Source organism: Lissotriton helveticus, chromosome 4_1 (genome assembly GCF_964261635.1).
Source record: "Lissotriton helveticus chromosome 4_1, aLisHel1.1, whole genome shotgun sequence".
Lineage (NCBI taxonomy): Eukaryota > Metazoa > Chordata > Amphibia > Caudata > Salamandridae > Lissotriton > Lissotriton helveticus.
Window position 1 is genome coordinate 836010175 of NC_136063.1, and position 27780 is coordinate 836037954.

The 27780-nt window shown below is 43.1% G+C and overlaps 1 protein-coding gene across 7 annotated transcripts in view; it reads left to right on the forward strand.

Annotated features, from left to right (window-relative positions):
- Nucleotides 1-4521: 4521 nt before the first annotated feature.
- The window catches only part of PTPN2 (protein tyrosine phosphatase non-receptor type 2), a 456918-nt gene continuing 433659 nt past the window's right edge, over nt 4522-27780 (forward strand). For 2 of the 7 annotated variants that reach the window (XM_078687496.1, XM_078687495.1), the window contains exons 1-2: nt 4527-4769; nt 11956-12047. Coding sequence is in view for 3 of the 7 variants with exons in the window: in XM_078687490.1 (XP_078543616.1) it covers nt 4713-4775 (63 nt within the window). In the remaining 4 variants the exon portion in view is untranslated. Of the gene's footprint in view, nt 4776-11955; nt 12048-27780 lie in introns of all 7 variants that reach the window. The other 5 variants (XM_078687490.1, XM_078687491.1, XM_078687493.1 and 2 more) reach the window with 5 other exon arrangements.

Here is a 27780-nt window from a genome sequence, read left to right on the forward strand (position 1 = left end):
TAGAGGGAGTAAGACAGAGAGAGAGGGAGACAGAGGGAGCTAGAGGAAGCAAGACAGAGAGAGAGGGAGCTAGACAGAGAGAGGGAGCTAGAGGGAGTAAGATAGAGAGAGAGTGAGCTAGAGGGAGGAAGACAGAGAGAGAGGGAGCTAGAGGGAGTAAGAGAGAGAGAGGGAGCTAGAGAGAGGAAGACAGAGAGAGAGGGAGCTAGAGGGAGTACGACACAGAGAGAGGGAGCTAGAGGGAGTAAGACAGAGGGAGCTAGAGGGAGTAAGAGAGAGAGGGAGACAGAGGGAGCTAGAGGGAGCAAGAGAGAGGGAGCTAGAGGGAGCTAGACAGAGAGAGGGAGCTAGAGGGAGTAAGACAGAGAGAGAGGGAGCTAGAGAGAGTAAGACAGAGAGCGAGGGAGCTAGAGGGAACTAGAGGGAGTAAGATAGAGAGAGAGGGAGCTAGACAGAGAGAGGGAGCTAGAGGGAGTAAGATAGAGAGAGAGGGAGCTAGAGCGAGCAAGACAGAGATAGAGGGAGCTAGAGGGAGTAAGAGAGAGAGAGGGAGCAAGACAGAGAGAGGGAGCTAGAGGGAGTAAGATAGAGAGAGAGGGAGCTAGAGCGAGCAAGACAGAGAGAGAGGGAGCTAGAGGGAGTAAGAGAGAGAGAGGGAGCTAGAGGGACTAATACGGTGAGAGAGGGAGCTAGAGGGAGTAAGACAGAGAGAGAGGGAGCTAGACAGAGCAAGACAGAGAGAGAGGGAGCTAGAGGGAGCAAGACAGAGAGAGAGGGAGCTAGAGGGAGTAAGACAGAGAGAGAGGGAGCTAGAGGGAGTAAGACAGAGAGAGAGGGAGCTAGAGGGAGTAAGAGAGAGAGAGGGGGAGCTAGAGGAAGTAAGACAGGGAGAGAGGGAGCTAGACAGAGAGAGGGAGCTAGAGGGATTACGATAGAGAGAGGGAGCTAGAGGGAGCAAGACAGAGGGAGAGGGAGCTAGAGGGAGTGAGAGAGGGAGAGAGGGAGCTAGACAGAGAGAGTGAGCTAGAGGGAGTAAGAGAGAGAGGGAGCTAGAGGGAGTAAGACAGAGAGAGAGGAAGCTAGAGGGAGTAAGACAGAGAGAGGGAGACAGAGGGAGCTAGAGGAAGCAAGACAGAGAGAGAGGGAGCTAGACAGAGAGAGGGAGCTAGAGGGATTAAGACAGAGAGAGAGTGAGCTAGAGGGCGCTAGACAGAGAGAGGGAGCTAGAGGGAGTAAGAGAGAGAGAGGGAGCTAGAGGGAGCAAGACAGAGTGAGAGGGAGCTAGAGGGAGTATGACAGAGAGAGAGAGAGGGGGGCTAAAGGGAGTAAGAGAGAGAGAGGGAGCTAGAGGGTGTAAGAGAGGGGGGGCTAGAGGGAGTAAGACAGAGAGAGAGGAAGCTAGAGGGAGTAAGACAGAGAGAGGGAGCTAGAGGGAGGAAGACAGAGAGAGAGAGAGAGCTAGAGGGAGTAAAACAGAGAGAGGGAGCAAGACAGAGAGAGAGGGAGCTAGAGGGAGTAAGAGAGAGATCGGGAGCTAGAGGGAGAGAGAGCGGGAGGTAGAGGGAGTAAGACAGAGAGAGGGAGCTAAGGGAGTAAGACAGAGAGAGGGAGCTAGAGGGAGTAAGACAGAGAGAGAGGGAGCTAGAAGGAGTAAGAGAGGGATCTAGTGGGAGCAAGACAGAGAGAGGGAGCTAGAGGAAGTAAGACAGAGGGAGAGGGAGCTAGAGGGAGTAAGACAGAGAGAGAGGGAGCTAGAGGGAGTAAGACAGAGAGAGAGGGAACCAGAGGGAGCTAGAGGGAGTAAGACAGAGAGAGGGAGCTAGAGTGAGCTAGACAGAGAGAAGGAGCTAGAGGGAGTAACACAGAGAGAGAGGGAGCTAGAGGGAGTAAGACAGAGAGAGAGGGAGCTAGAGGGAGTAAGACAGAGAGAGGGAGACAGAGGGAGCTAGAGGTAGCAAGACAGAGAGAGAGGGAGCTAGGCAGAGAGAGGGAGCTAGAGGAGTAAGACACAGAGAGAGTGATCTAGAGGGCGCTAGACAGAGAGAGGGAGCTAGAGGGAGTAAAAGTGAGAGAGCGAGCTAGAGGGAGCAAGACAGGGAGAGAGGGAGCTAGACAGAGAGAGGGAGCTAGAGGGATTACGATAGAGAGAGGTAGCTAGAGGGAGCAAGACAGAGAGAGAGGGGGCTAGAGGGAGTAAGAGAGAGAGAGGGAGCTAGAGGGAGTAAGAGAGAGGGGGCTAGAGGGAGTAAGACAGAGAGAGAGGAAGCTAGAGGGAGTAAGACAGAGAGAGGGAGCAAGACAGAGAGAGGGAGCTAGAGGGAGCAAGACAGAGAGAGAGAGGGAGCTAGAGGGAGTAAAACAGAGAGAGGGAGCTAGAGGGAGCAAGACAGAGAGACAGGGAGCTAGAGGGCGTAATAGAGAGAGAGGGAGCTAGAGGGAGTAAGAGAGAGAGCGGGAGCTAGAGGGAGTAAGAGAGAGAGAGCGGGAGCTAGAGGGAGTAAGACAGAGAGAAGGAGCTAGAGGGAGTAAGACAGGGAGCTAGAGGGAGTAAGACAGAGAAAGGGAGCTAGAGGGAGTAAGACAGAGGGAGAGGGAGCTAGAGGGAGTAAGACAGAGACAGAGGGAGCTAGAGGGAGTAAGACAGAGAGAGAGGGAACTAGAGGGAGCTAGAGGGAGTAAGACAGAGAGAGGGAGCTAGAGGGAGCTAGACAGAGAGAGGGAGCTAGAGGGAGTAAGACAGTACCTAGCGCCGTACATTTCCGACAGAGGTGGTCCATGAGGTAAGTCGTGAGGGGGTGACACCATGAGTTACCTGCACCGGGTGACACCAACCCCAGTGACGCCACTGGCTCTCCTCATGAGGTTGCAATGATACAGCTAACTGCTTGTGCATGCCTCAAGCGCCCAAATCGATAAGAAGCAGTTCGAAGGTGGTATGTGTGGAATCCAAGCCCCGCTCCAAACCATATATGGCCCTCGAAGAAGTTGAAGGCCCTGCGGAGGAGTGCATTTGAAAAACCCACCAGAATCCGATATCCATGCAAAGCAAACGCTAAAGGCAGTGATAACTAGGCACAAAAGTAAACGTACTTACCAGCAAAATCAAGGGAAGTGCCACATGACTTTCAAGGAGTTTCTAGTCAGACTAAATGTTAAACATCAGAGTACACCTCTGTGGCCCCAAGCCAATGGTGTTGTGGAATGATTCATAGGTACCCTCAAAAGGGTAAGTCAACAAAAATTGATGAAGGGGATCGAGGTAAACTAGGCCCTGTGCCACGACCTCCATGCTTATCGTTCAACTCCTCACTCCACAACTGGTGAGAGTCCTACCACCTTGCTATTTTGGAGAGCCATCGGAACCAAACTGCCACAGTGGCCAGTAGACCTATCCTTGAATGCAGATAAGGTTCTTGTCACAAACACTTCTCGAAAGTAAAAAATTAAAACATATGCCGATTGGCGTCAATGCAGAAATGACAGCCGAAAACAGACACTCCGTTTGCTGTCGATCCTCTGAGAGTTGTGACATGCAAAGGACAAATAGTGATGGTGCATTGTCCAAGAAGGTCCATCACACAGAACTCGTCACACTTTAAGCACCTACCTTGATGTTAGTCGGCTCCTGTAAATATGAATGAGGCGATTCCGCCTAACAGTCCAGATCAAGCATCTAAGGGCATCAGAGGGCATCTCAACCACCACATACCACTCGATCAGGCCGATTAGCACGAGTGCCTCAACGTCTTATTGAAGAAATATAATGTGACTGTTGTTTATACTTTTTGTTTAACAAAGTGTCATGAGACTATGTGCGTCAGGACCCTTACGGTTCTGGACGGACTCAACAGAGGAATTACATAACCTGCTGAGAGGTATTAAGGTGTGGTTACTACTGGTTATGATGTCATCAGTGTGGCAGTATGTGTTGGTATGCTGAGGAATAAAGACATCTGTTACAGAACTCTGTTTGTGGCATGTTCATTTTCATACTCACGGCTGGGGAGGTCGCTACAATGATATAATATGATCAACTTGCACATAGTTAAAGTTAAGTATTACTTACATGAATCATGGGGTATGTGTCCTCTTGGTCTGAACATTAAAATCTATTAAACTATTCGTGCAGACTATGCCCTATTTCCCATACAAAACCTTAAATGGAGCGCAAACAAATGTCAGCGACCTGAAGTAAACAAAGGCTTTACGCTGCAACACAGTTGACAAATATCCAGATTAAGAAGGATCAGACTTATTTATTTGTTAACATGAGATCTTGCCTACTGTACTCTTTATTTTTTCATCTCACCCCATGCCCAAAAAGATGCCATTTTATTTGCTTCTCTCCTAATGTTCACATGTACCTGAAAACGCTCTTAATGTAGCAGAAATCCCTTACAATACAACCCCAGGTAGCACCCGTACAGGTTTTAGGTTTACATGACATTTTGAACAGTGACCCCTCCCCTTTGAATACGTCACTCGCCAGGTACTTTCCTCCCTTGGTACCCGCCGAAGTATCTTCCGGGAGGGAAGCATTACGTCACCGCGCATGCGCCGACTGCTGAGTGCCAGTGACAGAAGCTGTAGCGAGAGGCTGGTTGCGCTCGGCCCTCCAGCGCGCCGCCGGGAATGATCCGATTGGCTACCTAAGATAAATACTCTGCACGCCCGCCGTGCCCTCCTGCCCCGGCCCACAGCCTCCGGGAGCCATGGAGCGGGAATTCCACGACATCGACTCGGACAACCGCTGGAACCCGGTTTATGGGGTAAATGTGTGCACTGGACTTGCTGAACCTCATCTTCCTCTTCTCCCTGCGTCTTCCTTATTCCTCATACCCACTTAGTGCGGCAGTCTCTTCCTCGTGCCGGACGGGAGCTGTTGTGCTCCCGCTGCGTGAACTGACGGGTGTAGGTAGGAGCCCGGAGTCCAAGTGTCCCACTCCCAGCTCCTTCTCAGTCGTAGACCCGCATCACAGTCTGCGCATGCGCGGTCCCTGTGTAGTGCGATAGTTGTAAAAAGTAAATAAAGTGCTTTCGGTGCTCGTGCCTCGACGATTGGGGTCGTAACTGGATCCGTCGTCTGAACGGTGGAGTCCACAGATGGCTTTCAGAACAACTATTGCCACAGTTCCTCCTCCCATAGGCAGCGCCCACAGATACTCAAACGTGCTTATTAGGCCCTCGACCTTCATTTTGCTTTCGTTTTCTGTAAAGTCTATTAATTTTCATAAAATGTCAAACTTTTCCTTTTGACCATCTAAAATAATAATTGTGTATTCTGTGCGGCATTGAAAAAAAACAATACTCCTGCGCTTTAACGAGAATATTAAAGCTTTTAAAAAGTTTGCCTCTTGGCAACTGTACAAGTTCACCCTGCTTCTTAACCCAGTAGCTGCCCATTGCACTCGCTGCCTCCCAAGATGCCCTCTCCCTGCCTGCCATGCCCTCTCCTCTCCATGCCTTCCTCTCTTGCGTACTCACTATCCGATTTATACTCTTCCTCCGGCTCGGTAGTTATTGCGCAAGTACCTTTTTACTGGCCAAACAACTGCTCTCAGAAGAAACCCCTGGTACTGCTCGCAGGACACGGTTCCTTGTTTAATGCTTAAGCCATTTGCGGTGCCCCTTCACCTCCTTGCCCGCTGATTGCAGCTCGATATTCTGTTATAATCACTCCATAGCCCTGTTTGGTCTTTCGAACCATGCATTCCCATCCGTACTACCACATTCACATAGTGTCGCGCTCAACAGTGAGTCTTTTCCCACCGCTACGCATCTACCACAAACCCGTAATCTTCACATTTCCGCATATATGCCAACGCTCCCGACTAAAAGGGTTACCTAACTGTTTATTCAAACATTTCACTACGGCTTTTTTTTATTTTTTACTTTTCGTTGTCTGATGTTTGATTCGTATATTTACGGCTCACTCAAGCCACTTACTAGTTCTGTGATTGAAAACGCGTCTTACATAGCATATTTCTCATTTGCTTTTGGGCTCGTGTTAAATAACTAATCTCTATTACATCTCATGATATTCTAGTCTTTTTTCCATTCTCTTACATTTGACAGCTGTGACAATGGTCTGCAAATGGAGTCATGCAGTCCCACTATGTTCGTAACGATGCAACGTGCTACATTTTTAAATCTAATAGACGCATGTGGCTCCCCCCTATGAGGATGTGAGAGGGGTTGTGAATATCGATGACAGCACCACAGGTTACTTTGGATAATTTCCGTTTTAAGGCAAAATAGGTGCAAAAGAATAGGGGTAATGTTTATTTATGTATGTGGTCCAATTCCACTTTCGTTTAAGTAGAGAGGAGGCTGGCAGTCGCTGACTAATACAAAGTGTATGGGTGGGAAATTATGAGACTCGCACATTAAGGAAAGACAAGTTCGGTATTTTAAAATAAATGGTTTACAGTGTGCACAAAAGTATGGATTACTTTAGAAAAAGTGACAGGAATAACCAACATACGTATCGACTTAAACTCATTTCCCTAAAATGTATCCATCTAAAAGAACCATGCCTCCATACACGACTTTAGGTCACGCTATATGGAAATCTGCATTTTCTGCCAAAAGAGGTTTTCCCCATTCCCATTAATGGCCCAGCCATATTTGACAGTTGCGTTATTTTTATTATTATTTTTACTCTGCAACGTGCAGTTATTGACGGATCATCTTCTGAGTCTAAATCAGTGATGTACTGGATGAAAATGATGATGATGCACCAGTATAATCTGAGACCCATTTGATTACTGAAGTCTAATTCATTTTTTTGTCATGTACAGGTCGTTTGCTTTTTCAGCATCCATTCATATTTAAATTACATCTGACTCTTCATCACAAATGATGCCCTGAGCCCAATTTTCTTTTTTGGGTAGTTGCGTTACCACTCCTAGACCGCTAGAAATGTTCCCCCTTTTTTTTAAAATTTAGTCCCAGACAAGTGTCCGAAAAACGTGGTCGTCCAGGACTTCTTCAGAACACCTAGATTCTGGTGTCATGGAATAGCTAGATTCACATTTATCTCCGGGGTACCCCAAGAAATGTGGTATACACAAGCTTTTCATTTTCCTCCCTGCACACTAATTAGATGGGCATTTTCTTACCGCATTATTTTGATCAACGTCTCCTCATGTATCGACCTGAGAACTAATTAATGTGAATTTAGCTAGTATTGTAACATCATTCTGATCGGCAGTAATTTAGTACAGTTTCCTGTGATAATTTTTGTGTTGATAAATCATTGTCTGTGCAGATGTAGAGAGCTTAAATGCACTTTTAAATTTATACCCAATCAAATCCATACTTGCAACTGACTTCTTAATGTTTACATCTGCAAATAGCACCTTTTTCAGGAAAGCATTAGTAGTTGATGGTTTGCTTCGCTTTGCCTTTAATGTAGTAAAAATGCTACGGTGACATTTTATTGCAATGTTTTTAATTTACTGTGATTAATTTAATAAAACTTAACAGCTTTAGTACATTTTCGATGGACTGCTGTGAGGTGACAAAGTGTTATGTTACAAACAATGCATGTAGCAGTAAAAAGTGTGCTATTGGTGGGAGCAGGTTTATATCATGTTATTATCTACTGTCATATAGTGCATATATTAACTAGAAAGCAATATAAGTGTGGATTTGCCTAGTTTGGGGCTAGAGGAGAGAAGAGGACACAATATGCCATCCTTGAATTTTTGGGCTTATAATTCTAAAATTGCAGTTTCTCATTGTGCATAGTCGTGGCTCAAAGGTAGCCTAGCAACAAGTTTCCTGAAATGGAATCTTGCCAGGGAATTCAGTGGCAAGTCAGTTACATGAGTAGCATAACTTAGGTGATGCCAACATGCATTATTTACAGCACACAAAATGGCAGAAATGTAATATGGAGCACTATATAAACCTAATTAATGTTGTGGTAAAGCCAGGGATTTTCAAAATACTAGTGCCTCATTTATTTGCCCCAAATTAACTCACATAAATCTAAAATGCATTGCTAATGGCAAATGGTTTAGCATTTGACGGTTCCTCCACATTAACTGTGTAAACATGGCACTCTTCTTAAGTGAGTTTACATTTGTAATGGAATGGGAAATAGGAAAACTGTGACCATATATTGAACTATTAATAGCGGGTATGTGTAAGCAGTTTTTTAACCACCCTATATGCATTGTATTACTTTACACTGGACTAATCAGGTTTAAATATATCTTCGCTTTTGGACAGCATGACATTGTTGATAACCATTGTTGCTGCTCACACCCAGTTAATCTTTTTTTTGTCATATTTTAATGTTTCTGGGAAACTAGACCGGAGAATACCACAAGTGGCTTGTAGTAATACATCTACTTTACAGAAGTATAAGCATGCCCATGTACTCATTACATTTCTGTTGAAATCACTTGATGTATAGTTTCAGGAATGTGCAAGATGAATTAAAAGTGAAAACCCTTAGTAACATAAACAACAATATAAATTGTAAAACTGATACTCATTTTTGTGCTTCACTCATCTGAGGTGATGGATGTTTCCATGGGCCATGGAAAAAGAGAGGTTTGAATTAACTTTCCATTTATTGTGCAGGATGGATAAGAATGCAATAAGTTGTTCCGTTCTAATCTGTGCTGACAATTTAAACTCCTCTACCCACACATTTTCTTACTGACGTAAATACCTGACACCTAAACGTTCTCTCAAATGATAGAAATGCATCCAGCTATACTATTTGTTATTGTTGGTGGCTGTTTAGGTTGAAGCCCTGCGCTGGCTGGTTGGTAACATTATCTTGGGCACATTCAGAAAGCTTCCTTGGGAATGTATTCCGCCCATTGCTTACAATTGGCTTTGTAACTCACATTTGCTTGCTTTTTCTTTGCTGGCTTTATTTGTTTTAGACTGTCCAGCATGAGTTTGTGCCTTCCCATGCCCAAACCCTACTTCCTGTATTCGAATTCTTGTAAACAGGCCGTTAATTCTTTTTGTTATCTTGTTACATTTGCTGTGCATTTAAAGACAGAGGTCAAACGTTAGGCTCTGTCTTTCAGGGAGCTTGATATTTACTTTTCTTTCTCTTACTTCAAAGTGAGAGAATTGTGTGACAATCCTGCTGGGTACCCATGTGAGACATGCTGTAGGATGTTATTTATTCCTAGGTGGCTACTCTGGGTGAGCTGTATGATATTTGTTTTTCTAGAATAATACAACATTTACATGTTTGTAAATGAACTGTGCAGGTAAATCAAAATATGGAAAGCACAAATGAAAAACATTTTTGGGGTCATTTTGAAGTGTGGTGGAACCCAATATTTTAATACGATCAAATCAACATACTGGGTGATGACATTTCCCCACATTATCGTTTGTGCGTGTATACTTTTATCGGTTAAACTGTGTATTTCTGTGCCGATGCAATGGTCATTTCAATCAAAGGTGTGCTGTCTGTAATGGCAGTGCGCTACCACACCATGCATACTTCACTCTAAACAACATCACTGCACTCTGCCTGCACCACTCCACGCTGACACCACACCGCATCACTGCACTTTACTCTGCACAACTCCACCCTACAACACTTCATTCAACACCTCACCTCACTACACTACTCTACTCCACACTAATCTATTATGCACCGGTATACTCTTCTCTGCTGCACTCTATGGCAATCCACTCTAAGCACCACTGCACTCTACAACACTCTACTCTATACCACTGCACTCTACATCACTTCACTCTACTCTAAAACAATCTACTCTACTCCACTAGACTCTGCGCTATTCCACCCCACGCCACTACAATCTACCCTGCGCCACTCTACTCTATGCCAATGCACTCTACACCACTATACTCAAAACCAATACTCTACGTCTATCTACTCTGCACTGTACCCCACTGTACTCTAGTCTGCAACACTCTACGTCACGCTACACCATTGCACTCTAAAACTCTACTTTGCAACACTGCACTCTCTGCCGTTATACTCTACACACCTCTATTCTTTACCACTGCACTCTATACCACCCTACACCAGTGCACCCTACGCCAATCCACTCTATGCCACTATAGTCTACACGACTTCACACTATGCCACTGCACTGTACTCCAATCCACTCTACGCCACTGTAATCTACTGCACTCAATCCTACTTTATTCTACGCCTCTCTACTCAGCACCACTCTACTTTGTACCAGTGTACTCTACTCCACTCTACTACACACCACTGGACCCTTCGAACCTGCTCCACTCCATGCCAATGCACTCTGACACACTACTCTGCAAAACTGCACTTTGTGCTGAACTACTCTATGCCACTGCACTCTACTCTGCACCTCTCAGCACTATGCCACTCTGCTGCACTCCACACCGATGCACTCTGTCACTACACTGTATGCCACTCTACTCTGCATCACTCCACTCTGTGTCACTCTATTCTGCACCTCTGAACTCCACGCTATGGACCTCTATACCACTCTGTTCTATGCCACTGCACTGTATGCAACTCTACACCACTCTGCGCCATTGCACTCTACCCCATTGCAATCTACTCTGCACCACCCTATTCTACGCCACTGCATTCTACGTCGCAGCACTCTATGCCAGTGGACTCTACACCACTTTACTCAAAGCCAATCCACTCTACGCAAATCTACTGTGCACCAGTGTACTTTATGCCAGTTCATTATAGTCCACTCTGCTCTGCCACTCAACGATACTCCACTCTATGATGCTCTACTTCATTAAACACTACTCTACGACACTCTGCACAACTCCCTCAATACCACTCCATGCCACTATACTCCATTCTGTTCTACTTCACACTCCTCCACTCTAAACCTCTCCACTCTACAACTTATTCGTTCTACGTCACTCTACTTTACAACAGTCCACTCTTTTCAACACTCTATGCCACTCCACTCTTTTCCTCACCACTCCCAACACTCTGCCACTCCACGACACTACTCCATTTTGACACTCTGCGCCCTTCCAGTCAGACACTCTACTCCCTCCACAACACTCTACACCACTCCACCCTATGCCACTCCCCTCTGCACCACTCAACTCTACTCTTTACTACTCCACGCCACTTTATGCCATCCCACAACGTTCTGAGCCACTCCACAACACTCCACTTTGCGACACTACGCTCTTCTTCACCCCACTAACTTTTAGCCATGCTGAACAGCAGCCACTTTCGTGTACAACATGGCTAAAACATATTGGCAAAGCCAGTAGCTCTTGCATAGGCAAGACCTATTGGCTTGTCAATGCTTGTTTTACTTTTAGTGTTGTTTACACAAAGAAAGAGAGTCAGATTCTTTGTTTTAAATTATGTTATTCCCATCCTACTCCTCAGGGCCAACAGGCGTGACTGGATTTTGCAGCTGTTATGCCAGGAGGATTACATTTACCATGTCTTAGTTGCCTCTTTGCTGTAGTGCTCATATATTCATATAGTTTTTGGCTGTTGCTTGTTTTTTTCTTTTTCTGAAGTAATTCCATGGGCTAGATTGTTGAAATGCGGGGGTATAAACATTCTTATCTCTTTTAGTTTGCTTTTGTCCCAACTTCGCATCCATGTTGCTGGTCTTGCATGAGTTCACTCTCTTGGCAAACATAACAAAACGTACTTATATAGTTTTAGTCTTCTAGAAGCGGTGATTGACATTAGATCAGTTGTAAGATGCTTAGTTTATTCTTTTATTTATTTCCTTCGGATTAATGGTTTGAGCGTTATAAATTTAGTTTTATTACAATTACCTATGTGCTGCATTCTATCAGAAACCATTCATCATGGATCACTTTGAGTGCTGAATGGATTAGACAATATGTGCTAAAGTGATACGTTTTAATTCTTAAGACATGCATTTTAATTAGAGTAATGCAATGCAAACTGCTGATGGAAATCAAAGATGTTTCAGAAATTGTATTCCCACTCCCTTCTCCTAGATCTCTTTAATTTGGAGCTCCAAGCGTGTTGAAACCTGTATCTTTCCGAAACTTGCTGTGGGAAGCCTGAAAAGAAAGTACATATTTGACAGGTGATTCAGCACAAAATACAAACTGCATCATATTATTTGAGAGACCAGTTCCATTGAAGCTCTCACATTTACTTTTGGTTGCGTGAGTCCAAGTGTGAAAAACTAAGCTCTCGACAGGGGTTAATACCATAAAAGGAAGATCTTGTTTAGTTTGTTGTGTTAGTTGTGACCGGCTTGGCATTTGGAAACTGGTCCGAAGCGATTAGCTATAAATTTAAATTGCATTTTTGTAAAGGCTTCCAGAAAGAAGTCTGTAACCTGAAATTTAGTATTGTCAAAACCGTGCCCACTAACTATTAGGCAGTGTGGGTAAAAGCACTAGTAGGTCTCCTTTACATTCTTTCCTCTCTCTTGGTCCTCTCCTTGTGGTGGGGAGGGCTTTGTGGTAAGAACCCCATCTCTCCTCCCCTCTGGGGAGGACTTCTTCCAGCATTTCATTTGCCCTAACTGTCACTTCCGGGGTATGGTGTGCTTCTTCTTATTCTTTTTAATACTGTACCAAACCCAGTCACATTCTGTGATGCCTCAAGATCTGCCACACCACAAAAACACCAGGGTTGCAAATCCGATGCCCCACTTGAAAAGTGCTTGTGTGGAATGCCCTGGGAAAAGATGAAGCGTGTGTGGAATACACTGGAAAAGGTGAACACACCATATTATCCGGCCCGGGACCTGTTTCCACTCATTGAACCAGTCTGCTCCTAGAGCCTTCTGTCAAGCCCACAGAATCACTCCAATATTGTACTTCTCCTTAGGTACTGGAATTCCTTTGTCCGTTAAACTCTTTGCAGGACATTGCTCTGAGACGTTATATGATTACTGTCTTGAATACACATATTTGAAAGAGGGAGAAAACGCTTCTCATGGTTTAACCTGAATGCCTGTAGCTCCCTTCTAATCGGAGTATATGGGCCGCAGATGTCGGTTTTGGAAAGGTGAAATCCAAGGTCCAAGAAGGGGTGGGTATAGATTTATAGAGATGTCTGTTCTGCAGCTCATTTGACCATGCTTTATTGCTCTTAATGTTCAGAAGAGATTGATAACTTTCTTATGGGTCTGCGTACTGTCCAGGGTTGCAAGGTAAGTGTCTGTATGCTAACCTATGACTTGAGGACTGGGGTTACCAGGCATGAGTAGACCCATCATGTCACCACAGTCGAAGCACATACTGAAATGGACGGTAAACATACATTTAAACTGTGTTCTAAATAGAGCAATTGTGAATACATGTACCTTTTGAGAACCATGTGTATTTGCTAAAAAAATAATAATACAGAAACCAACTTTGAGTACCTGTTGCCTATGACTACCATGGTACTGGTACACACACAACTGAGGTGGTTGGATGTTGGGAGCAACTACATTTCCATCTTTGCTCACCCCAATGAATGACTACACCAACTTCACACCAGGCTTAGAAATTCGAACTTTAAATTGATAAGGGCAAGATGGGCTTCAAGACAAATTCACCTTTGTGTACATTGTCTTCCTATGGACTTTTAAAGCTGCGGGCATTATTTTCAAGAGAAACAGTCAGATTGCAAAATATTAAATTGAGGCATTCTATTGTCTAGAATGAGAGATTAACATAGGTATAGACCTAATTCAAGTAAGAAAGCCATATATTTCTTGTACAAAGCTACACCCACCACGGCCTCCTGTCTGGTGGTTTCAATGTTAGATGAGTGTTTCCACTTTTACACAAGGAATTCTCCTTAATATAGGTAATAGGAATGCCCTAATGGTTATAGAGTATTACTGTGGTCGGTGACTGCTGTAAATGACATTTTTAATTACAGCCTTGCAGAAACTACTTTGCCAAATTACCTGGGAATAATGACTCTGGTACATGGATTACTAGCAGCTATAATTTCAGGACATATTCAAATGGCGGTGTTTAGCGCCAAAAATAAGAGTTTTGAGCTGTCCTTAAAATGGATGATGTCTATAACTGTCTTCATAAATTTTATGCATTTGATAGATGTGCGTACTAAATATGTAGCTAATAATGAAATGTTCTGTTCCGCAGAGCACTGGCCTTCAAATTGTAATCTTATTTCTTTTTTGTTATTGATAGAAATTGGGCTTCTGGTTGACGCCCCTGTCAAGCAATTACCACAATCCTAGTCCGGGTAAGAGGCAGGCACCTCTAAATTAACCTGTGGTCACCCTCTGGTAGCTTGGAACAGAGCAGTCCGGCTTAACTTTAGAGGCAGTGTATAACGTATTTGTTCAGTACTTCAAATAGTAAGACAGTGAAACATCACACAAAATGATGCTACACCAGGTTAGACAAACGGAGCTTAATGAAATAATAAATAGAACAACCAAAATCCAATAAGTAGAACAAAAGAGTGACTTTTAAAGTTTATAGTGAAAAATAGTGCCAAGAAGCAAAAAGCGCTATGGGGAACATATGAAAAATGAATTTGAGTTTTTCGCTACCTGGGCATGTAAAACTTAAAAGTACATGGCCTGCCTTTTAAATAAAATGCACTCTGTCCTCTGGGTTGTCCGGGGCCTACCTTTGGTGTGACTTCTGTATAAAAGGGGACGTTTTGCGCCTAGCAAAAGGTTTATTTTCCTCGGTCGACTTGATAGTGTAAACTGCACACAACAGGCTTTGCAATGGCAGGCCTGAGACCTGGTTAAAGTGCTACTTTAGTGGGTGGGCCAATCCGTGCTGCAAGCCCACTAGCAGAATATAATTTGTAAGGCCCTGGCTACAGGGAGTACCACTTTATTAAAGACTTATAAGTAAATTAAATATGCCAACTGGGGAGGAACAAAGCTAACCATGTTTAGGGGAGGGAGCACAAGCACTGTAGCCCTGGTTAGCAGTGGTAAAGTGTCCTAATACCAGCAAAAACGAGGTCAGTAAAGTGGAGGAGAAAGGCAAAAAGTTGGGAAGAAGACCACCCTAAGGCTGTCAGGTCTAACAGTTTTGGACCATTTCCTCCTGGCTGTAATTATCCTCCTGGCCCCAGACATTAGCAATAAACAATTGCATACTGCTGGTACAACTGGAAAGCCATTAGTAATATTTGCAGGGTTGTAATAAATAGCCCCCTTGTCTCCCTCCATCCCTGGTGTGGGTGCAACTCTGTGGCCCTTGATGACTGAGGTGCAACCTTCAGAGTTCCCTGTGACTTGTTGTCTATTAACATTTCTTGCGATCCGAAGGGACTATAGAACTTTTTTTCTTATCAACTATCTTTTGGATGTCCCTCATTATGTGGTGCTGACTTTGCTGAGCTCACTTTAATTAGAGCCATATTACTATGATGTAAATTTCCGAAGTTACTACTCTTAAAAAATGTCAGTGTTGCTTGTCGCCGATGGTTTGCACCCCTGGTTGTGCCTCACACCATGTGTTCCACATATACTAAAAATCTTAAAATTTGTCTAGTCAGTTTGTGACAGTCCTTTAAAGTACTGGAACACCCTTGGATAACCTATATGATGTCCCTTTCAGTTACCAGAGAACCCTTTGCACTATGATTTGATGTGAGACTAGATAGACTGAGTTTTAACTGGTTCATGAACTCTGTGTGGTAACCCTCACTGCAGTTGCCAAGTCTCAATGTACCTTTACTGTCCATGCTATTAACTTGGTTCATTAACTCGTTTCCCCTTGCCATCAAGGGAGGTTCAGATGGGACCTCTCCTCTTAATAAAGGGGAACACTACAACTCCCAGGAGAATCGATGGCATACCATCGCCCCAAAGGGCACGAGGAGGGAACACCTAGGCTGTGCAGTTTACCAGGATATGATCTATGCAGTTGGTTTACGGGATGACACTACTGAGCTTAGCAGTGCCGAGCGCTGCAATCCCAGAACCAACCAGTGGTCTCCAGTTGTTGCCATGACTTCATAAAAGGCACATTTATTTATTTATTTATTTATTCTTTACTGGTTGCAGCTTAATAGTTTCTATATTTCTGTTATTGAGAGTGTCTATTTTCGAAGGCTGAACAAAAAAAAATATTATGCAATAACCTATCACCCTCTCTGGACTGCTAATCCAAAATCTTCTGCGACAAAACCTCCTGCACAATTTTAAGAACAGACCGCTCCAGCCTGTTACTACGCATATATGTTGCTCCTTCATCTGACTGACAAAGTAGCAGCACAAATGTAAAGGTTAATATACAAATTAAAAACTGTTATTCAGCTGAAGCTGGATTTAAATTAGTCAGTTGTAAGATCAAAATTAACGTCTCATTTCGACACTGCAGAGAAACACTAAAGAAATAATGTTCTCCTGTGTAATATATATACCCTACTGTAGCCTCCTGTGCAGTTATCACACACCTTCATACAACAGTGCATTTCTCAACAAAACTCTTACTCCAGTCCTGCATGAAGCCGTTCCTCTAGGCTATCAAACGATCACCCAAAATCGTATAGGCATAAAAGGGGGTGGTCTAGCTTGTTGTGTTCAGACAAACATTACATATCACTAAAGCAGACGATATCTCCATAAAGAATTGTGAGGCTCTTCTCACCAGATGCAATCTTTCTCCTGTAACTTCCTGCTCCTTTACAGACCTCCACCTAGCAAGGCAACATTCCCAGACGCACTTATAGACGATTTAAACCTGATAACAATACACTCCAACCTATGCGTTCTGGGTGACCTCAACATTTGGTTTGACAAAACCAATATGACCCATCCAAAAACAATAATCATTGGCCTAGACGCACAAAACCTGCATCAGATTGTCCACAAACCCACACACATTGCTGGACATATCCTGGATGTCATTTTTGCTAATACCGAACTAGTTACCTTTCAAACTATAACTCCAGTCACATGGTCATACCACCACTTTCTTGCTTGCCAACAGAAAACAAACACTAAGCGACTCACCTAAAACTACCTTACATTCATCCACTGATCGACCGCGGAACAAACTCAATTTGGAACACTTAGAAGAAACACAACTAACATCCAGTACAAATCTGGAAACAATAAATTCTGTTAAAAAACTGAGTGGCTACAGGAAGCTTTTGTCGTCCTGATACCATTGAAAACCACACAACCGAACAAAAGAAAAAAAGTGCCTCGGCGAAACATAGAGATAAGACATACAAAAACAAATTAGAAAGCTACAACGTACCTGGCTCAAAACAAACTCCAAACAAGACAAACTTGACCTTAAAAAATTAACAGATTATACAAGTCCCCTATCAAAAAAGCTAAGAAAAGGTACTATTCAGACTGAATTCAAAATACTAAATGTTCAGATAAAGAATTCTATAAAATACTCAAAGAATTTCTCAAACCAAATTGCCTAGAAGGAACTCATCCTGTTACTCAAGATTTCATAGACTAACTGGCAAATCATTACACTGACAAAGCAGACACTTTGGACTCGTACTTAAAACAGAGACAAAGCACCATCACTAACCCTTTGACAAAACAGCAATTCAAGAATACCCTAACCCAGCCTCTCTGTTCCTTCCAACACATCTCACACAATGAATTTATGGACCTGGTCAAAGCAAGGCAGCCCTTCTGACCGGTGTCCACCACAGACTATCAAGACAAATCTTTTAACAACCTCTGTTGCCACTCAAGTAAGAAGGATCATCAATGATTTCCTAACTACCGGAATATTTCCAGAAGAATTCAAAAAGTCATACATACGCCCTTTATTGAAGAAAGCAAACGTAGACCTGTTGAACCCTTCCAACTACAGACCTATTACAAATTGACCTTTCCTGGGTAAACTGACAGAAAGAGTAACGTTCGCCCAGATGTCACAATTCACTAAAGAGAATGACATACTTTCAGACTTCTAAACAGGTTTCCGTTTGGGAAGAGGCACAGAATCTGCCCTCCTTGCCGTCTGGGATGACTTGACGAACACAGTAGGCCGCAACGGGGTTGCTCTGCTTCACCTCTTAGACCTCTTGGCTGCCTTTGACCCGGTTGACCATGACACTCTGACTCAAAGACTATATGAAGCCGGCATAGAAGGGACTGCGCTAGACTGGATCGTGTCCTACCTCAGAAACAGAACTAATGTCCTCCATACCCCACCTTTCTCATCCAAACCATACTCCACAAAAGCAGGGGTCCCTCAAGGCTCTATCATCTCGGCCGTGCTTTTCAACTTCTACATGAAGTCATTACCGGTACTGATCAATCGACTTCCCCTCACGTGCTACAACTATGCATATGACACACAAATACTCCTTCAACTGGAATGCCCCAAAGACATTGGAAACTCCACAATTTTCAGTTGTCCCCGAGCCGTGGATCAGTAGATGACTTGGAGCCACCTCAAATTGAATGCTTCCAAAACGGAAATACTCACGTGTGGCAATTGGAAACATTATGACCCGCTTGCCGTCTGGCCTCATGAACTGGGATCACCACCTAAAGTATCGAAGGAAGTAAAAAAACCTTGGAATTACCATGGACTCCAAGCTATCGATGAATGCCCAAGTGGACAAACTAGCAAGGTCAAGCTTTGTCACTATAAAAACGCTGTGACAAATTTTCCCTCATTTGGGATTTCCACACAAGGTCCAAACTACCATCTCCCTTGTCCTGTCCAAACTTGATTACGCCAATAGCCTCTATCACAAATGACCTTTAACGACCATGAAAAGACTACAACGGATTCAGAACTCGGCTGCCAGACTACTCTTGCATATCAAACCGCAAGACCACATCTCACCTGCCTTGTAAGCCCTGCATTGTTTACAGGTTGCCAGAAGATCACTTTAAAACTGCTTTGTATCACCCTCAAAGCAATACATGGAATGGGACCGCTGTTCATCAGGAAGAAAATCACCAAACACCTTCAACAAAGGAACCTCCACTCTAAAATGGCACCTCGCCTCAAAATCCCAAAATACAAGAGAAAATCCATGGGTGGCACATCCTGTGTTCAAGCAGCCAAGCTATGCAACTCATTACCCCCCCCCTCCCAACATAAGATCCTCGGACCACCACCTTATCCTCAGAAAACTACTCCAGAATTGGCTCTTCCCCACATAAGCACCATAAGCAAACCTACATTTACAGCATTTCCCTCTTTATATAATCATTTATTTTAACTATAGATATGTACCTATCTTTGTGAATTGCTTTGTATAAAAATGTAGAATAATTATGTTAAAAAAAAATTAAAGTACAATACCACTTGAAAACCGAAGTTTATCTGGTGCATCTTTGGCCTACATGTACTTCTTCCATTGAGCATCTATGTACCTTCCATGTACTTGGATATGTGTGTTTGTTACTTTCCTCCTGAAACGCATACCCAATGCACTACCCTGTTTCTCATCCTGTACCTCAATCAATATCTTTAATCTACGTATGCATACCTCCTTTATGCATCTATATACTTTCAATGTACTTATGGATCTAAATATTTATTACTTCTAATTCAGCATATCCAATGTACTACCCTATTTCTCACCCTATACTAGTCTCAATATATTTTCTAACCCAACTTTCTGACTCCTCTCAAATGTCTCTACTACTCTTTGTAATGTACTACCCTATTTCTCACCCTATACATCTATCAATATATCCTCTACACCCACTCTCACATTTATCCCAAACCCCATACCACTACTATGACCCCCAGAATAACCCTTTCTAGATTCTCCCTTATTCTACCACTCCTTGCATCATCTGACATCTCTTTTACTATACCGATCCTCAAAACAAACCTTTCTAAACTCTTCCCTCTGACTCTTCCCCTCTATAACCCTTTTTTTTACTCATCCAAAAGCCTCCTGCTACTGCTATGACCTCCCAGAAAACAAATCTAAATACTTCACCCTCATATCCCTCCACTATCCTTTTCAATCAAAATAATAGACTAACATGTTCATTTTGCAAATTTCATATTCCACTATGCTAATTCACCACTAATCCTTTATGGGTCGCCAAAAAAGCACTTCAACACCTCATCCGAGGTAATCAAGCATTATATAAATGCAAAACTTTTTCCCTCCTCTACCTTTCTCTATCCAACTGAATAACATATCCAACACTCAAACTACTTTCATATTTCACTATACTAATTTTCAAACGTAATCCTTTATGGGTTCCGGAGTTGCGTGCTACTCGCCAATAAAGGGCTTCAACACCCCATCAGGGTTACAAGCACTATAAATGCAAACCTTCCCCTTTTTTACCCCTCCCCATCCCTTCTCAATCATATCCACCATTAAATTACTTAAATATTTCACTATACTAATTCAAAACTAATCCTTATGGGTTCCAGAGTAGCATGCTACTCACCAAAAAGAGCGCTTCAAATCCCATCAGGGGTAGCAAGCGCTATATAAATACAAACCTCTTTCCCTCTTCTATCCTGCCGCTACCCTTCTCTATCCAAATGACTGAATGACATATCCACCATTCAAATCACTTCATATTTCACTATGCTAATTTTCAACACTAATCCTTTATGGGTTCCGGAGTAGCGTGCTACTTGCCAGAAAAGCGCTTCAGGGGTAACAAATGCTTAAGTAATGCAAACCTTTCTCCCTCTGCTGTCCTTCTCACTCCTATTAACTGACTAATATCCACCACTCAAATTACTTTCATATCTCACCATACTAATTCACAACTAATCCTTTATGGGTTTCTGGATTAGCGCGCTACTAGCCCCCTCCCCCCAAAAAGGCCCTTTAACACCCCATCAGGGGCCACAAGCGCTATATAAATACAAACCTTTTTTCCTTTTCTATTCTTCCGCTATCCTTCCGAATCCAAATAACTGACTAACCTATCCACCACTTTAATTACTTAAGTATTAGTATACTAATTCAACACTAATCCTTTATGGGTCTTGGAGTAGCATGCTACTCGCCGAAAAAGTGCTTTGACGCCTCGTATGGGGTAGTATGCGCTATATAAATGCAATTGCAATACAATACAATTACATTCAAGTATATTACCACACCAACTTGAACTGGGGTTTGTATCTCCAGTAAAAGTGACAGGTGGGTTTATTGTATTTGGTGTAGGTGGCACTTTTTTTGATTTCAGTCCATCCAAGCTAGCTTAAGTAAACCGCGACAGAAGAAATTTTCTCATAAGGCAAATGAGATTCTAAGCAAAACTTATTTTCTTGAGTACGTCTTAATTGGTAGTTGAAACTATCTTAAAAGATCTAATAATACTGAAGAAATATTTGTTCATCCAAGTGTAGTGGTGTCCAAGGTTTTGAGACACAATACCTAGCTGACTGCCTTGTTAAAGACCCTCACCTTCGGCTTGGACCTTTAATGGCCATTAGCGCCTGCTGCATCGGGCTTTAAGGCTATATTATCTGAATCTGAGATCCAGATGGCAACCAATGTCCACAGAATGAGGATAAGGAGCAAAACCATAGCTTTTGGTAGCAGGGGTCCTGAGATATTCAGTGACTAGACCTTTCTGGCTCATTCAAATGGACTTTTCTTTTGTCAGTTCCAATGCACAGGTAACACAGTTTTAGGGGGTCAAGTGAGGTATTTCTTATACTCTGTCATATAGGACTGAGCATTTGCTTTATTTCCTCTCAAATTAAGTGATTATGCTTTTCCTGTGGTATTTTGGAGTTTCTATCTGAGAAATTGTTTAATGCAGGACTGGGAAAATGTTCCTGACGTTTTATACAAACTCTTTCTTGGAATAATGCAACTATTTTAGTAACTATGCGTACTGCTATTATTCCTTGCAAATACTGTAATCCTGTTTTATCCATTTGGCTTTTTCTAATGAAATGTATATCTAAAATGCGGTCTCTTTGCTTAAATCAAATGTTAACATTGTTTTCATATATGTTGATGGTGCATGAAATTCTAACAAAATGGATTTCCACAGTACTTATTTTTGGCGATGTCTATTGTTCCAGCTACTCTTTGTAATAAACTACGACATGTTTTTCGAAGGAACAGCTGAATGTTGCTCTGTCAGAATCAGATTAAACACCAATAGTTTAACGATTGAGCAAATGCTGCTTCCAAGAAAAGCGTGAAGTTAATTCTCTGGTTTCTAGGTAAAATAAATGTCAGTGTTCCGTAAACATTTGCAAGGCTCCCAAGCGAACAGATGGTGCATCGCTAATTGAAGCTGTTAACAAGATTTATTTACTGTGCCACCTCCAACGCATACATCAGATTTGCTGAACTGGAGAGAGCAATGCTTGACTGGAGCTACCACACCTTTAAGGTTTAAGTAGCTAATACTTATCTCTGGCCATTGTGTTTGGGAATCTAGGGTCGCAAGTCGCTGAATGCTTGGCTCCCTAGCTGTCTGTGAAGAATCGAGCAGTCTCTGAGCTGGCTGTCACTTGTCATTCTCTTTTGACTCTTCACATTCATCCTAGGACGGCTGTCCCTGTATCCACTTCAGCTGGTTTAAAGAAATCTCAGCTTGTCATGAAAGTAGACATTTTTGTCCTCAAAGCAGTCTCTTTGTAAGGAGCTTTTATTAGACAGTCCGATGATCTGAAGAGAGCTGCAAGCAAAGCGTATTGCAAACTGTGGGGCATATTTATGATGAAATTGAATGTGCCGTTCTAAACACGATACAGAACATTCCGATCCTTGCCATGCGCTGGTGCCCTTTTGGCTGCCTAGCGCCAACTCAGACACCCTTGCGCCATGGTGGAAGGGTGCCCGTGTTTTCAGCAGGATTTGTTTTTGTACTGGAAGGGACACCTTTGTGCACAATACTAATTAGAGACTCTTTCCAATTTCTGTGAATGCCGCAAAATGCAGCACCCACAGAAAAAGGAAAAAACAAGACGAAATATAGATATTGCTCCTGACCTGGGGAGTTGTTCCATTTTGAGTAACTTCCAGGTCTACCACTCATGGTAAATCTGGGAATGCCCTAAATCCATGGGTGAATACTTGGGAACACCCACACTCCACCCATGGAACGGCTCCAGGGGCAGAGTAACGCAACGCAGAGATTTGCACTGGGTATCTCTAGATTTATCAAGAAATGCAGGACCACGTACGGTGGCCTGACGTGGCTTTATGAATCTTACTTAGTAATTGTGTTGCCCTTGCGGGCTCTTGCAGGCACAAGGGCGACGCAGCTGCATGATAAATATGTCCCTGTGTGTTTTGATACAACTGGTTCAGTGCCTATCTTCATGGCACATGCTTTTTCTATTCAGGTTGAGTGATTTAGCTGAAGAAGTTATTGAGAGATGATTACCTTTATATAGGGATACACTGCTGGTTATGCCACGGTCTTCTGCGGTTAATGGAATGGGCAACTAATTAGAGCTCTTGCGTACGATAGCCAGGTTCTTACAAGTGTTTGTTCCCACTGGATGCCGGGAGAGGTTGTCACTTGTCTTTCTTGTACTAGAGAAAGGCCGTTAACTATTTGACATCGATTGAAATTTGTTCTGAGGAGTTCTGTAGCTATTAAGGTGCTTTTAATTTTATATTACATAAAGTTTGCACCAGAGTATAGTACCAGAATATTCCAATCAAGATGGGCACTTTTTAGAGCGACTCTGTACTCATGGCTCTCAATCTGGACATAAAATCCATCGGTGCCATTCATCTACTCGTGAAACTGGCAGATTCTTCTGCATACCGCATACAACAAGGAGCTGAGAGGGGTGTTAAACAGGTTGCCCCCCACTCACACAATCATAAACAAAAAAGACCTTTTCAAGGGGTGAACAACTCACTCAATAGCCCTTCCAGCCAATCACCCAACTTTGTGTGATGGACAAGCGGTAATCCTTATACCGTCTATTCAGGAGGGACCTGGATTACCAGTTTATTATTATAAAAGTTGTGTCTGTGTATTCTCTCTCCCATTGTCTATCCCACACTCTGGTGTGAAAAGACCCAACATAAACCAATATGAAAAAAGGTGAGGAAAGGTAGGCGGTGCCTCACGGGAGTAACAAACACCATGGGAGTCTGCAGACTGGTACTCACCCCCGTCCTCTGGTTCTCATCATCAGCATTCACCTAACCATAACATAAATTGTGATATAGTGAAAGCAAATGCAAAAGGCAAAGTGCTAGGTATGGTGTCATATGCTGCCAGTGTACCAGATAAATTATCCGTATATACGGCAATATCAACCCTTTAATGGCAGGCGGGATCTGGACTAAACCACCGCCATCCCTAATCTAAAACCGAGCTCGACAACACTGGCTATGTTACTTTATTCCATGCTATGTGTCTGCTAATTTAAAAGCCAACTTGTTTCATTGCCTGGGGAAACTTACGGCAACTTCGTCAGGGCAAAGGTCAAATATTCCACGCTGCACCAATGGATGTCTATTTTCGATGTATTTTATACCTATGGGAGACAAAAACACAACACAGCAGAACCAATTATCAGTTAGCACCAAGTAAAACGTGTGATTGTAACATCATAGAGGCCACCTTCACTTCATCAGTATTTTTACTGGGTCATTGCCCTTCATGGGCATACCTGTAACCCCCTTCAGTGTGCGTGTACTAGACCACACTCGCACTGGCTATCCCTTTATGCTGCGGAACGTCAGTCTGTAAAGACATGTGGAGAAGGATTACCCACTAGTATCATGTTATGCACTTATGTTGTGAGTACAGGGCTCGTTTGCTCATTTTTATGTAAAGACGATGTTGCTAATGCTGTGGGTAAGTCCCTGTATTCAGTGAGGCAATAATATTATCCCAATTTATTTCTTCCCACCACCCAGGGCATGCAACTAGTGCTATTTCTTACTCAGTTGTCTAGATCAAAGGCTTCATGTCTTCACTGGAGGCAGAGTACACAAGCCAGCTCCCCGCGAATGTACTCGTCCGGGTGCTTCCTTTTACAAAAAACTAGAGTGGGCTAGTTGTTACCCCCTCAGGTCGGGACCTCTGCCTATCACTTTTTGGAGATTGAACTGATGAGGTCTGTGTGGCAGGTCTGAAAACCAGGATGTGGGCAAGACGTGCTGCGAGAGGAGTTGGCGCTGTGCAGTAGGGGGGGCCTGCTGCCTGTGCCAGACTTGCGGCTCCAAGGCGGAAACCTCCAGTGTCAGAGGGGTGGCGATTGTGGTGCTTCCTTGTTGGGCCTGAGGAGAGGCAGGCAGCCTGGCACAATCTGTGCTCTTCCACCCTGCCAAATCCGTGCTGCTTAAAGGGATCCAGTGTGCTGCCCTCTCCCTCGTTGTGTGCTGCAGGGGGGAATGAAATATGTAGGACTTGATGAACCCACCAGCGGCAAATGAAAGTTGGGTGGTTCACTACCACACTCCCTAGATTAAACACCATGCCTGGTTTGGGGGGATCCATACATAGCCTGGGAGCTTAAAAAATATCCCTTGGGGCAGTTGCGCCATGCTCTCCTCCAGCAGGCATGGGAGTGAGTGAGTACGCTGTTGGACTGTGACCACTGCTCTCTGGCTGTTACTCTACTTGTGTTTTGGTGACATTTTTGGTAACTGTTTAAGCCTAGTTAGACTGGCAATGGATAGGATCTAGCAGTGATAGACCAAGATCACTTTTGAGTCCAAAAGACTCAGCTAGGTGGCCTCAAGAGATAGTGTGGGTGGAGGGCATTGCTGCCAATGTGGTGATGGAGAATGCTGAAGACACCAGTGTGAGATCCCTCCTTTTTTAAATGAGACTGAGCTTCCATGCAATAGACTACAACATTGACACTTACTTCCAGGGTAGACTACATCAAGAGTGACTAGATACATTTACTGATCATCTGGATGGATCTGGGAGTTGTATAACTTGCAAGATGATATGAGCATACAAATTAAGACACAAAACCAGCTGTAGAAAACATTGGAACATATGAGCAAATAATGAAGTCTTGCCTGCATGTTCCATTCACAATACCTTATGCATCCTGGGAGTCTCTGATTAAATGAAAACTGGTAAAAGGGATCTATTTGTGGTAAAAATAACTGATGTTTTGAGCCTCTAACCTATCTTCTCATTTCTTGGTGGAGCACACCCATTGACTATTGAGTGCTCTGCACCTCTGGGGGTTCCTCTTAGGCCCAATATTGCAAGGGCTCTAAATTACAGGGATTAAGACGTTGAGCCGAAGCCGGGGTGAGAACATGTGAATTGAACTATGAAGACTAGATTCCAAGAAGGGTATTGTTTGTTATGTATTTCTTTTCCTTATTGTAATGCTTTCAGCAATTTGATGAAGTTGTGGATGAAATGAAATGTGACATTTGCAAAGCGCAAACTGTCGCTCCCAAAGGGGCCTCCTGGCGCTACCAGACACCTTGCTTCAGCACTGAAAAATTAGGATCTAGATGAGAAGATGCCAGACTAGCCGTGCCGCAGTATTTGGAACCACCTTGTGTTTAGCAAATAGTCCTTCATTCATGGTGGCCATTAGCGCATTGCCATAGTCCAGATGACTGATTTATAATGGCCTGGATTGGAGATTTATTGATTGAAGCAGTAGCCTCCGATATGCTTTCCTGAGAGGACACATGATTTCGAAGCAGGAACCCGCGATGGCATTCACAAGTTTATTCATGGAAAGGTTCTCATCCACCATGATTCCTAGATTTCGCACTATGACTTCTGAATGGGAAACTAGTCCAGAATGAGAGGCCACCAATTCTCGGACCAAACTGAGTAGGCCTTCCCAAACAGAACAATTTCTGTTTTACTTCCATTCAATTGCAAACAGTTATGCTGCATCCACAAAGTAATATTATTCATGTTTATTAGGGTGTACACTGAGGGTGGGAGTAGATTTAAAGTAGTCTGTTGAAAATGATCACATGAGATGGTTCATTAGGTAACGTATCTATATTTTTACATTTGATTTCAAGATCCAGGCTAGGCGGCACAGAGGCAGTGCCCTCTATGTGCATATTGTACATACGAATATATACAGTACTGCAGCTCAATCACTGCTGATTCGTTCACAACAAAGGCATAACTCTTACTTACCTGAGCAATCATGGTGTAAATGTTGCCTATTTACAGGAGACTTAGCTGACTGCCAGGAAGGTGGCCTGGTTTTCTATAGATTATATATATATATATATATATATATATATATATATATATATATATATTCTTCATACATCATGCAGTCATGTGAGGGTTGCAGTCCTGATCAGATGTTATCTACAATTCAAGAGCTCTTCTACTATTGCAGATCCAGAGGGCATTTATATCACTGTGAAAGGTATCATTTGGCATGAGCGAATATTTCTGATAAATTTGTATGGTCTCAATTCGGACAACAAGTCCTTATTTTACCAGCTTAAACAGAAGTGTTGTGTATTAGGCAACCACACTATATTAGGGGGTTCCTTGTAATACTATCTTTGATATGGTTAAGGAAAGATTGGTGGTAGCACCCCATCCCCTTTCCTCTGCTGCTCAGACAGTTGCAGGATAACAAATAGCAAATCACTGATAGATGTTTGTGCTTTTTAAGTTTTATAACAGAGGAATTTCTTACTTTATTCTGAAGTCTATGATGTGCTGTCACGTCTTTATTTTTGGCTAACAGCTAAAGATGTGTGAATTAGATATCTTAAAACTGCTATTCTTCTATGCACACTATATGACCATTCACAAGTTAAATGTATACTTGATATAGGCTTTTGATCTGACGGCTATTGCGCATGGAATTTCCTCGTCTGCTGCAGCAGTGGCCAGGATATGTAAAGAATAACTCAGACCAAGTATAGAGTAATATTTCCCTCTCAAAGAGAGATCAATTACTAAAGCCTCTGCATTATGGGAGACTTTCAAGGCT